The sequence below is a fragment of the Anoplophora glabripennis genome, unplaced genomic scaffold, assembly GCF_000390285.2.
Source record: "Anoplophora glabripennis isolate ALB-LARVAE unplaced genomic scaffold, Agla_2.0 scaffold172, whole genome shotgun sequence".
NCBI classification, from domain to species: Eukaryota; Metazoa; Arthropoda; class Insecta; order Coleoptera; family Cerambycidae; genus Anoplophora; species Anoplophora glabripennis.
This window is the reverse complement of record NW_019416503.1, coordinates 575,514-589,211: the sequence shown is the minus strand read 5'-3', so window position 1 is coordinate 589,211 and position 13,698 is coordinate 575,514. Positions and strand designations below refer to the sequence as shown.

The following is a 13,698-nucleotide window of genomic DNA, read 5'->3' as shown; positions in this document are numbered from 1 at the left end:
TATTATTAAGATGTACCAGTAACCATAAAATGAATTCTTATTATAGTCACTGGAGGTACCTACCTATCTTTCAAATTTGTGAACTGTAGATATGATTCATGAAAACAGCCTGTATTTTTTTGCATTCCATGAACAAAAAAATAATTACACCTGGTGTTTATTAACATTTTTTTACGTAAATGACGCGCCCACAAAATATTTTGCCAATTTATTGCAACATAAAGATCGACGTCTGACTAATGTTATTTCTATCCTTAGCAGATGCGCAATGATGAATGAAAATTTGGTTCTTTTTTTTTTGTTTTATGCAGCAATATACAAGTATATACATATCTAAAAATTATAATGCCATCAAAGATGTCATATTTTTCTAAACAACTTTTGTGTAGAATTTTTACTATTTCCATTCTTTTAGAAGTTACACATAAATATTCTTCGAAAGGTAACAATACAATGTGTCGTTAAGGTAAGTTGAAAAATTGTTTTATGAATTTAGTTAAATGCTTTATAATTTTTCTTATTGTTATGATTAATTGTTAATTTATCAATGTTTTGTACTTGAACAATTAAACCCTTAAATGAATTGTGAGTTGACAATGGAGTTCATAGAATACTTGTCAGACTTAAATTTAGTAATTAGTTTTCGAAGAATTTGTAGCATCTAAATTAACGGAGATTCTTAAAAAATTTAGCAAAGTATTTTTTTCTTAAAAATTTTGCAAAAATACAATATTTTTTGAATAGTGGAAACATTTAAGTTTGGTCGCGGGAAAACAATTGTCAATGACGTCAAAACCCCTACTTCAATATTTACGAAAATTTACTCTATTTAGTCCTATATAGAATTATAACTTAAATAGTTATATACCAGCAGCAGCTATACCAGCAGCATCGCCACATACTTCTTCAGCGAGCAACTGGAATATAAAAAAATATTTTTACTGAAGGGCAAACCACTGGCCAAAATTTTGTACGCTAATACCAATTATATGTCTAACGTCCGTAAATTTCGGAATAGTACTGGCGACATTATACTCTAGTGCAGCACTATAGTGCCCTTGTAATTTTCACTAAACTTATTGCAATTTTCCTAAAATATCTCTAGTTACACTCTTAAAATACAATTAAGAAGAATAATCTAGACGTGGCAAATGAGCATATGTGTTATTATTTGCTCTATTCTTACTGATGTCTTATTTGATTTCAAATGGGGACCACAATCTTCACATTTCAACAACAAATCCGTGGAAAAGCTGGAACTACACTTAACTATTTTTGAAAGTGAAAAATGTGCTGTTACATATCGTTTTACGGTCCATGTACATGTTAATCTTAGCAGATAAAAAAGTCACCTCACATTTTCCTTAAGGGGTTACCTACATGGGTTTCGAAGGTTAAAAAAGCACATTTTCTGTAATTCTTTTTTTTTAATAATAAAATAATTATTTTATTTAACCTTTTAAACACATAGAAGACCAACATTTAACAACATTTTATAAAATTTTTCCTGGTTTTCGAATACTCCTTAGAAAAAAGTATCCTGGCGATGGTCAGGATGTCTCATAATAGCTTTATCCGAAATCAAAAAACCCAATATTTTCTGTTGGTAGGCGAGTATGGCTCGTGACTGAAGGAAGGGTCATTTTATCGATATCAACCAAGAGTGCCTTTTTTAGTTTGATTCAAGCTATCTAAAATTAGGTATTATTTTTTGTGCCTTAATCATAAAGGGCGTAAAAAAATGACATTATTGTGCTACAGCTAGTCCGTCCCTGGCAAACCAAATCATATTAAAAAATAATTAAATTACATGCACAAAGTATTTTAAAAGTTATTTAAAAAAAAATAGTTTCAGAGGCGTCCAATAGGGGCCTGTATCTCCTTAGGGGGGCCCTCTAGGGAAAATTTGTATAGGAACTTGTCATGTTATTTTAACGTCCTCTGTATAAATCCGAGAGATTGCTCACCTTCTGGAACACCCTGTATACACAAAACCAAGAGTTTAGAAATAATAGCAAGATTGGATATTTTTTGTCCATCGACAAACAGTAAGAAATTCTTTGAAGTCTGGTACATTGGTAAATATTGGTTATCTTATTTTGAATCACCGTCAATAATTGGAAAATGAGACTATTTCAATGTATTTTTTTATGGTAATAAAGTATGACTAATTTATATTGACAGTACTAGAAAACTAACGTATTAAGCATACAGGGTGTAACATTACAACATGTCAAAAATAAGGAAGCGTTTTCCTTTTCCAATTTTATGAACATTTGCACCTGAGGCTCTGGTTTTTGAAATACAGGGTGTTAGTTTTCAGGGGAAAAATGTTCCAAATATTTTTTTGAACAAGTGAAGATATTGAAAAAAAATGTGCGCAAATACATAAATAAAATAACGTTAAACTTAAAAAAAACTCAAATAACTGATGTAGGTATGCGGTACGCTACTGAATTTTTTTTATAAAATTTGAAATTTTAATTTAAATGAAAATGGTATCATGACATTTTTCATAGCTTTTATCGTTTTGGTATCATTCAAAATTTATCTAAATGTATCATATTTAGAAATTGTTAATTTGTACCAAAATGGTAAAAACCATGCAACAAAGTCAACAGATTATTTTCGTTCAAAATATAATACGGATTTCCAAATGAAATAGAAATATTTTTCTCCAGTGGCGTGCAGTAACTTTCGAGAAAACTGTAACTCTTATCTAAGCCAGTGCCAGTGGTTTTAACTAAGCCTTATTTTTGTCACGTTCTACGGCAATTTTTTTAACTCGCTACTTCAAAAAAAAGTTTTTTAAAAATATGAGAAAAACAAATATAATTATAAAATAAAATAGTTGATCGACAATTGAAATTAAAGTAACAAAATAATGTTGACAAATCCAACACTGGCCTATTATGAGCTGATACGTATATCAAGGTATCACTTAAATTAACAAATATTAAATATTAACGATAAAAAAATTACTATTGCATGTTGAAAACAGTAAAAGAGAGAAAATCTGACCGTTTTTAATTATATTTCAACCAAGGATATATCTGGTAGTTTTACCGACAAATGATCTTAGTTGTTTACTAGATATTTGGGGAGTAATTCAATGCTGGTCAGGGCATTAGTTCGCAGAGCAGTTGTTTCCCACATCATCATTGTTAAAAACCTTATTCCGTCTAGTGCAACACTGATCTCATTTTCGTAGTACTTGCAAATTAGCAGGTCGCTCTCTATCAATTTGGTATTATTTAAGCCTAAGCTTCGAGTAGCAGTGGCTATTTAATATCTAACACACTTATATCTCATCATCACCATCATCACCATCTGATTTTAGCAAAGCAATGCGTAACTTTTTCGTAGTTTGAGCCACTGTATCATTGCAATAGTTTACGATATCCTTCCAGTATTCCGTTAAATAATAGTTCTAACTCATCAAAAAAGAATTAGATCTCACAGTTAACAAAAGTTTGCAATAAAACTCCTACATTTTCTAAATTATTTTAATGAATACATCGTTATCGTTAAATATTATAGCATTGTTAGTCCCTTCGACTTCCTTATTTTAGCCCTGTGGTAAAAATTGATCAGTTCTAAAATGCCTCCATTGCTCCATCCAAAACCCGCCTGGATGTGGTACTCCCCCCCGCCGCCAAACTGTCCGCTGTTCTGGGCGTTGTACTTCTCAAACATGGCTTTGTTCTCATGGAATCCCTTAATGTTGGAATTGATCCATTTGTGGGCCAAATCTCTAGCCACTTCAATGGCCTCCGGATGTCCGCTTTTATGCAACCCGATAATGATGAGGTTCTGGAAGGGAGTCCACGCATTTGGATAATCCCACTGCTGCCCTGTCGGTATCATGGAGGCAGGGATACCGCCGCGTAGTTGGAGTACACCGTGTTTCCTTAGATAGTCCACAGACCTCTTGCCTCTTTCTACCCTTTGGTCTTCGTTATATGCTCCTGCCCATAGAGGTGTCAGGTTGCTTGCGAAGAAAAATTTTCTGTGCTGACCCGTCTTTATGTCATAATCGTACCTAAAATAAACAACATATAGAAGATGTACGTAAATGAAAGAGCACAAATTGCATTTGGACAATTTTGAGCCAAAGAAATCATAATTATATTATATTGTCATATTTTTGTATTTCATGTATTTTGTATATATTCTTTTTCATTAGTAATAACCTCCCCCTCTTAAACTCCGCAGCCTTGAAAGAGTTGGCCGATGGGGCAATAACAACAGATGAAGGTAGGAGGTAGGCTATTCCAATGATAAAACACTCTATTTGGGAAGACATTTTGATGCAAAGATGTTCTGAAGTTTTCTCTCGACAATTTAAACTGATGACCACCTAAACGTTCATTCAAATCTAACCTAACTAAGTGTACCAAAGTTAAGCTGTAATGAAACACCTAAAGTTTTTAAGATATAGCAACATTTCTGGAAAAACCTAATTTTTATTATTTTCGGTCGCACGAAATGGCTTTGGAAAAAACTGTCACATTGTGTCAACTTGTCATTTCATAATTTATCAAGTTTTTTCAGAAATGTTGCTATATCTTAAAAATTAACAATTTTAGATATAGAACATGCTTAATAAAAGTTGCAGTTTACCGATATGTGAATAAAATAGAACAATAAAATACAGGGTGTTCCATTTGAAAAATTTTAGAAAATCAAATTTAAACTCTCTAAAAATGATCGTATTATAAAAAATGCCCTGTATAAAATATCGATATTAGCTAATAAAGGAGCCTTTGTCTAATATTTGCCTATAACTCTAATTATTTTGTTTCAAATTTTAGTAGCTGAAAGTTAATACAACTTCTTCGAGGTAATGTTTTTTCCAAAAATCGAAGAATTTTCTACATAACTTGGCAACCCCGCACTAAAATGATAAACTTTTTATATTGCCATATATAGAATTTTCTCGAAGATCCATATGTTTAAAAATATACAGGGTGTTCCATTTAAAAAATGTAATCTTTAGCGTGTCCTGTTTTTACTTATCACCCTGCATGTTTCAAATTAATTTTGTCCTTTAGATTTCCTGATTTTGTACAACTTTTATATAAACTTTTTTTCTGTATTATGAGTAACAAGGGAGTTATTTTACTTTCTCACACTAATGACCCACCCTGTATATTCTAACGCATCTAATAAGTATCTTTAAAATTACTTACCAGGTGCCATCTTCTTCGTTCCAAAACACATTTTCTATAGCTTCCTTCCAAGATTCGCTCAGGTCCATATAGTGTTTGGCTTGTTCAGGCTTACCAAGAATCATGAAGAACTTGTACATCACCGTGAACGATTTGTAAAGGAACGAGTTTAGATCAACGGGTATATTTCGTCTGGTTTGAATATTTTCGATTTTATCAGATAAACCCCCGTCTTTTTCGAAAAACCATCGAGAGGTAAAGTCCCAACCACTTTCGGCGCCGCTTTTCAAATCCGTGTAACACTCGTACTGTGAATTAAAAGAGGCGTTATTCCCATTCCGAACAAACTTTGACGCATTTTAGTGTTATTATCGTGAAGAATAGAGATTTTAATTAAAATACATTTTTTAATAACAACTTTAAAAACTAAACTTAAGAGGAGCAGCAACTTAGTGCTATTCATAATTATTTTATATATCATTATAATTTAGATGCGTAGTAATAGTAGAATGCGATTAAAAAATAGATTAGTTAACACATTTATTCGATCGATAAAAAAGTTTTGATTTTAAAACAATCTGCATTATAATGGCAATTTCCTGTATGTCGGTGTATTCACAGAAGCTATAGTCCAGGCAAGTTAGACCAAAATCACCCAGAATACGGAAATTTTTTTCTGATGAACCGATCGAGTTGCGGTTTTCAGCATTGTCTTCGGAAAAATATCAGGAAAAAAGTCTATCTATTACACTTTGGGGCTGGTTCGAAACTGCATTGCTTGTGCATAAACTGCATCTTGGAGTGCATCAATTTTTCCGAATTTTTTAAAAATGGTAAAAATTGACTAAAAGTTGTAGAAATTTGTGTGCACGGGTTTTCGGAGTCGGAGATTCCGAATCTGTCCCTGAAAAATATGCCCGGCGACCCTGGGCCCCCCCCCCCCCAGGGGGCAAGCGGGGGGACTTCTGTAAAACATCGAATAGCTGAGTAATTGCCTTCTAAATTTCTACTCGGGGGTTTTCGAGGTCGGGGATTCCGAATCTGACACTGGAAAATATCCATTAATCTTAGCTTGTCTATCACTGAGAAAAATTGCCTTAGAATTGGAGAAATCCTGGACAATCCGTTCCTAAGAGACAAATTTCGTTAAATCAAAGAAATATTCCTTAAAACTGAAGAATATTTCATGGATCATGGATTTTCAAAAGAATCTCTTGGGCCCGTGCGACTGCGTATAATGCATAACAATTAGGCGACAAAATCCGATTATCGACAATGCAGATCTTGTGGGTGCAGGAATCATGGAATTACATGCACAATTGCATGTACAAATTGTTTTGGAACCAACTGTTCCAATCCTGAAATAGTCGAAAATGTAATAGATGATAGTGAGGAGACAGTGATGTGATTGGGGGTTGACAGGTTGGGGGTTGCTCGTCTCCTGGCGTCGATGTTTAACAATAGTAGCAGAAATAGGCCGACGTAATAGGTCGATGCTTTACTAGATCAAGATGGCACCTTCTTACGGTGAATAAGTATACCTTTTCTAGCATTTTTTCGATCAAAGGTAAGTAGATAACTCAAGGCACCAGACTTTAGTTGAAACCTAAATGGTTAAAAATAGGCCTACCTGTTAACGTTTAGATCTACCTATTAACGGTTAAACGGTTAGGCATATTAAAATATTAACCTATTAACGGTTAAGATATCAACCTATTAACGGTTAGACATATTAACGGTTAAACGGTTAGTCCTACCTATTAACCGTTAAAATTAGTTTGTTTTGTTAGAGCGTAATAATAATAGTTGACACGCAGAAGCGAGAGCTACATAATATACAGCCATTTTAGTCCAGTAAATGAAATTTGTAGTACATGTAAATCAAAAGGTAATTCGTTTCAGATTGAAACTTGGTTTAATCGTTAGTTTAGGCAAAAAGAAATAATATTTCCCAACAAGTATCGGCTTAAAACAACAAGATCATTGTTTAAACAATGATTACAATGTAAAAATTACCAAAATTGGAGTTTTTTAGCTGTATTAAAAAGCGCTCTCCAACAGTAGTTTCTGCTTTTGTTTATACTTATAGGTTTTCAAAAAACGCTGTGTTTGAGACCTACTAAATTAAAATCCATTAATTCCCGAAATTTCAAGTCTAAATGTTTATAAATAAACAAGTTATGAATTTAAAAAAAAAACGCTATCTCGGCTAAAAATGGTCCTAGAACAATTTTTTTTTTAAATTCGTGAAAAATTACCAGGATTACGAATATCAAAGCGGCTTTAAAAAATATTCATTCTTGCCAAAGTTATTAACGAAAATCCTTATAAACAAATTACACTATTTGTTTATACGCCGTTTTGAGGAGGTTAGACTATGAAATTACAATTTCCAGTTCCATATCTTGAAAATATAAGTCAAGACGAAACAAATGAGCCCTCATAAGGCTCTTTATTATAACGCTAACAACCGCGTTTTTGCAATTGAAAAAATGCTATTTCTAATATCAAATGCAAAAACTCGTAAACAAATAAATATTTTTTTACCAAATTTTCAGGGTTACTTAAGCGTAACAAAATACAACTTTTACTGCAGTTTAGTAAGTATAAACAAAAGCAAAAACTCCGGTTGGAGTTGGAGAGTGCTTTTTAATACAGCTAAAAAACTCCATTTTTGGCAATTTTTACATTATAATCATTGTTTAAATAATGATCTTGTTATTTTAAACCGATACTTTTTGGGAAATATTATTTCTTTTTGCCATTAAATTAAATTAAACCACGCCACGATTAAACCAAGTTTCAATCTGAAACGAATTTTTCAACAAATTATTCATTTACTGGGCTATTTTGTGACCAATAGAAACTGTCCTTTTTTTAAGACGTATTATTAATTGTCAGTAACATAACTAACAAAGCTTCGACTGTGTAATGCATATAGATTATGTTAAGGGTAAAAATGTTATGTAAACAATTTAAAAAATTAATATTTAATAATAATATCTCTACCCCTCATTCTAATAGTAACGATTACAACAGAAGCCGCAGACTTGTGCGGGAGAGGGGGCGACATATTATTATTCAGTATGCCGCATTTGCGCCCTGTAAAGACTTACGTTGGTAAGCCCTAACTACCATTCAGTGCAGTAGTGAGGGAACCCTGGAAAACCTTAGTAAATAGGGGGTTGGTCAAACGCCGACCGGTATCAATCTCTCACATTGATCCAATCCAACGTTCTTCCAACCATATAATCAAAATCGTATTTTCCTGGGGCATACTGTGGGATATCTTAAAGATGTCCCGATTTGTAGTATAAGGTATCCCTCGGATGTTCGAAAGAACCTATATCTGCCATAATATTCGGACATCCTCAGACTGTCCTGATGGCAGTGTATAAGTCAAACCGTATATCCCTGGGATTTATAGTGGGATATCTCGAAAATATCCTGATTTGTAACGTAAGATAGCAGTTGAACACCCTATGGCTAGACATAACCAAAACCATACATTCCTGGGACATACGGGTATATTCCATCGGATATCCTGAGGATGTCTTTAAGACTTGTTTGTACTGTTTGGGTTATAAAGGTCACTTTTATACAGCGACCTTGTCACAAACTTTCAGGGTTAATTTATCTTGAAATACAATTTCTGATAAAGTTCTCAAAAACTAATTTCGTCTGAATTCATTTAAATGTAATATGTAAAACATATTTTATTGTGAGTTTCAGCTTCGCCTTCGCTTTTATAAATGCACGTAACATTGTTACCATTTTTATTTTTGGACTTTTAATCATTATATGAAAAAAAGTGTCAAAAGATTCTCATTAAAATCAAATAAACTTTTTTTTAAAGTTGAAACATCTTGGATCTTAGATCCTTTCTAATTTCGTCGCGTTTCTTTAGTTTGCATACAAATTTTATATGTAGATGGATATTATGAGATATCTGCACTGGATTAAATTTGAAGTAGGTACATAGATTCAAAGGTTTTTGGGTAATTACAATCATAGTCATTAGAATCGTTTTAGGAAGAAATCGAAATTTCAGTCCTGAAAGTTTATCTCAACATGCTATTAATGCTGTATAAATAAAATTAGACAAACCTTTTCATCATCAGATGGTAAATTGGAGCAAGTTTCAATGTCCTCAAAATAAGACTCTGGTCTTGGCGTGTCACTACTGGAATCAAAATGAGCCAAAATATAAATCTTGCCATTCTTTCGTATTTCAACAATCCTCTTGGTCAGCCAAAATTTCAATTCCTTTTCAAGCGCCCCTATGTTTTGCCGCACAAATTCATAGTCCTTGGTATATTTCATGTAGTCATACACCATTAATGTTAAAACTGGAGGTTGCGATCTATTTAGGTAATATACTCTACCACCATTAGGTACAAAACCGTATCGTTCCACTATGGAAATGATGTTCTGGACCATACCGCGTGCTGTTTCCACCATATCGGACAGAAGGAGTCCTTTGATTATCCAGTAAGAGTCCCAGTAGTAATATTCCTTGAATCTCCCTCCAGGTATAACGAATGGATGTTGAACTGGTATCAGGGAATGAGTATCCGGTTCTTCAAACACGCGATAAGAAACTTTTCTCGTCAATGTCGGCCAAATACTGACCAAATTTTTCGTAAATGCTCTGACGACAGGGTCGTTAATTTCCTTGACAATCTTTGGCTCTGCTTGAAAATCTCTCGGGAAGATTTCCTCCAGTTCGCCGATGCTTTTAAAGTTCTTATTGACGTACTCCTGGATTTTCTCCCTGGACGGGTTGTTGTCGGTTTCGCTCATCATGGCGTAAAAGTTTGCCAACGTTTCATTGATTGGATTTACTAGTGCCATATCGACGAAGGTCTTCGAATCGTTGAAGATTTTAGCCGTTTGCACAACGTGGAGTACGTCTCCTTGGCAGTAGATGGGATTGTTGCATGATTGTTTGTGTTGGGCTGCACACAATTTCCACAAAAATAATAGTTTTGCGATAAAAATAATGATCATTTATGAAGGGTACTTTTGTTTCTAAAAATGAATAAAGGTAGGTACCTAAGCTAAATTGATTCGATTGGATGAGAGAATTTTTCAATTACCTTCCTAAGATATTATTTGAAAACTGTTAATTTTTGATACTTATAATTTTGATAATTTGAAATTGAAAGCTAAATCTGACATATTTGACAGTGACATCCGTTTAGTATTCATTTAATATTTAATGTAGAAACGTCTATGGACGTCCATGAAGGATTAAGGGGAGGTTCATTGTTGAAAATATTTTGACAGTACATATTGTGAACGGCCAGTATCCGACTTGCCCTGTTAACAAAACAATTTCGTTAAAAAAATGTCCACCGGGTATGTATGTATGTATGTATGTATGTATGTATGTATGTATGTATGTATGTATGTATGTCGGAGGGTGGTGGAATTGTTTTTCCACCGCGGCACTTAGGCCTTATTAGGCCCCTTGTACACCCTCCTTCATTACTCGAGTACTTTTCACCATGTCCACCGGGTGCCAGCATAATAGTCCATGCCCATCACTAAATTTATGCTGCTATAAGTACACTCGACGCAAGATAAAGGTTTCCAATCTGTATTTTGTTTGAAATAGACGGTTTAACCGCTTGTCTATATGGGGCGTTCCCATTAAACTCGTGTGGCAATATTTTACCGTCACATCTGACATGTTACCATAGATCTTATAAACTACTGGACTAGCCCAACTGTCGTTTTCCCTATATAAACGGCAATCGCTCGGACGTGTGCGAGAGAGATGGAGCTAGTCAGGGCTTAAGCTTCGTTCACATAATTTCGATTGCAGCGCGCTACATTTAATTCAACCAATTAGCTAGCTATACTCGATTCCTTACTTCTTTTTTCTGTTGGGCCGTATTCAAAGAATATAAAAATAATATAGAGACTAAAAGGCAAAAAATTGTCATTTTTTCTAGTAGTATACGTATCTAAAAGGGTTTATTATATTACTGTCTTAATTACAGTACAATATTTGAATTGCTTTAGTTATAATATTCCATTTTATAATGCCTTATTTATGTATTTCTCCATTTATTTTCCTCATATCGTAAACTCGATCGGTTAAAATTACTGTAAGCTCTTCTGACGTAGTTGTTTCAAATATTTCATATTTTCTTGCTTTGAAGAACTGTATAAATTGAAACTATGTCGATGCTTTCTTCATTCAACATATTATTTGAAGAGAATTTTTGTTGAAGTACATTATTAGTACATTTCAGTTAAAACTTTTTCTTTATATTCGGTTTGATGTTAAAAAATAATTTGAAGAGTAACACATTTAAAGCGGCAAAATTTTGACGTTAAAATGACTTTTTATTTTGAGGGGTAAATAATATAATCTAATAAGTTATCATCAGAGAGAGTACTTGGTCGTTATTTTCAGAAAGATGCGAAAAGTATAAACATGTTGGTATCATCATAACTTCTTTCCTACCTATGAAATTTAATTTTTTCTCCACTTAAAACGTCTCTTTACGCAATTTATCGCAGAACACGATTACACCATATTTAGTTTTTACGAATCTTTCACATACACTAACTAGATCGCACAAAAATTCAAGAAATCAATTAATAATGTTAATACATGACATTTACTTCAAACTTTGTTTACGGCATTTTGTACCGGTATACTCGTATACCATCCTTTGTTTTACCGGTATTTGCCTCAACTAGCTTCATCTGCCTTGCACACATCAGCGCGATTGACCTCTCTTTCTAAGGCCAGTCCATAGTTTACTAGGTCTATGCATTTTACGAGTTTTGTACAAAAATGCTTTTCTGGTAGATCTGGCAAACTCTTATAGCAGACCCCGTATGCATTTTTTTATTACTTATCTTCTTTCTATTAAAAGAGTTACATTTACATTACAATAGAAAAATCGATTCATCCTAGTTAATAAATCTTGCGAAACGTCTACTACCCACTTACGAATAGTTAGATTGAATGGATTTAAGAAAATTATTTTTAATTTTTTTATAATTTTGAAAACCATGCAACTCGGAAACCGCGGCCTTAAGAGCCTACGTGTGTGTAACAAAATTTACTTAACTTTAGCCACAATGGGCCTCTGGTTTTTCTGTACGCCATTAATGAACACTGTATAAGGTACCCGCAATGAAATCAGTTGAAGTTTCTTATAAAAGTTGTAAAGCATANTGCCTCAACTAGCTTCATCTGCTTTGCACACATCAGCGCGATTGACCTCTCTTTCTAAGGCCAGTCCATAGTTTACTAGGTCTATGCATTTTACGAGTTTTGTACAAAAATGCTTTTCTGGTAGATCTGGCAAACTCTTATAGCAGACCCCGTATGTATTTTTTTATTACTTATCTTGTTTCTATTAAAAGAGTTACATTTACATTACAATAGAAAAATCGATTCATCCTAGTTAATAAATCTTGCGAAACGTCTACTACTCACTTACGAATTGTTAGATTGAATGGATTTAAGAAAATTATTTTTAATTTTTTTATAATTTTGAAAACCATGCAGCTCGGAAACGGCGGCCTTAAGAGCCTACGTGTGTGTAACAAAATTTACTTAATTTTAGCTACAATGGGCCTCTGGTTTTTCTGTACGCCATTAATGAACACTGTATAAGGTACCCGCAATGAAATCAGTTGAAGTTTCTTATAAAAGTTGTAAAGCATACAATTCTACATAAAAATGGCCTCTTGACTTTTTCTTGTACCTACTATTAATATTAACAGAGTTAGGGAGGCTGGAAGTTAAGGGAAGTTTCAGAAATTTAAAAAAATCATAACAAGCAGAAAAATGAATGAATTTTGTAATTTTTTTTTCAATCTACTCTAAAAATGTAACTTTTCTTTTCAGAGAAATAGATATAATTTTTAATTTTTAATAAGAAAGTTATAACATTTTCAAGTTTTTGATCGTTAATTTTAATGATGTAACAAAACTAAAACAATTTTTTTTTATACCTACTATTCGATTGATTATTTAAAATAATGTAAAGTTGCCTTCGATTTTTTTTTACGTTTGTTTTTTAGACAGATACTTTGCCTTTTGAATTTTATTTAGCTCCTACAACACTGCCAGGACAAAGATAAAAAATCACGTTCGCTTTATCGCACTCATGGTACCGAAGTTGTGGACAATTCGTATGCTTATGACAAAGATAGATTATTCGTTCGCTATTGTCAATGCGCGTGCGTCAGTAAACGTGTGTTTCTTTAAATTATCGTATGCTCAATATCCATTGTTAATCTCAAAAAATATTAGTCCTTATTAATATGTATTATTAATAAGGACTAATATATTTTTTAGCCTAAAACGGATTTAAACGGATGCAAACTAACCCTCATGTTCACCCCCAAAAATAATATTTCCGTGATAACTCGGGTTCTAATCAATATTTTGAAATGAAACAAAATGGAAATTACTTCTTATAAAAAAACAAATATGGGATTATGTAAAGCGTCAGTTGAATGAACAGTATGACGATATTCCACCAAATAGGGA

General features: G+C 33.1%; 1 protein-coding gene across 1 annotated transcript; it reads right to left on the bottom strand.

Moving 5' to 3' along the window:
* Positions 1–3,534: 3,534 nt before the first annotated feature.
* LOC108905248 (trehalase-like) lies at positions 3,535–12,986 on the bottom strand (the record flags this gene model as incomplete). The annotated part of the gene is made up of 4 exons (XM_023454765.1): positions 3,535–4,042; positions 5,193–5,479; positions 9,279–10,142; positions 12,972–12,986. Coding segments are annotated over 4 exons (1,674 nt in total), but the record flags the coding sequence as incomplete, so codon positions are not given.
* Positions 12,987–13,698: the final 712 nt, after the last annotated feature.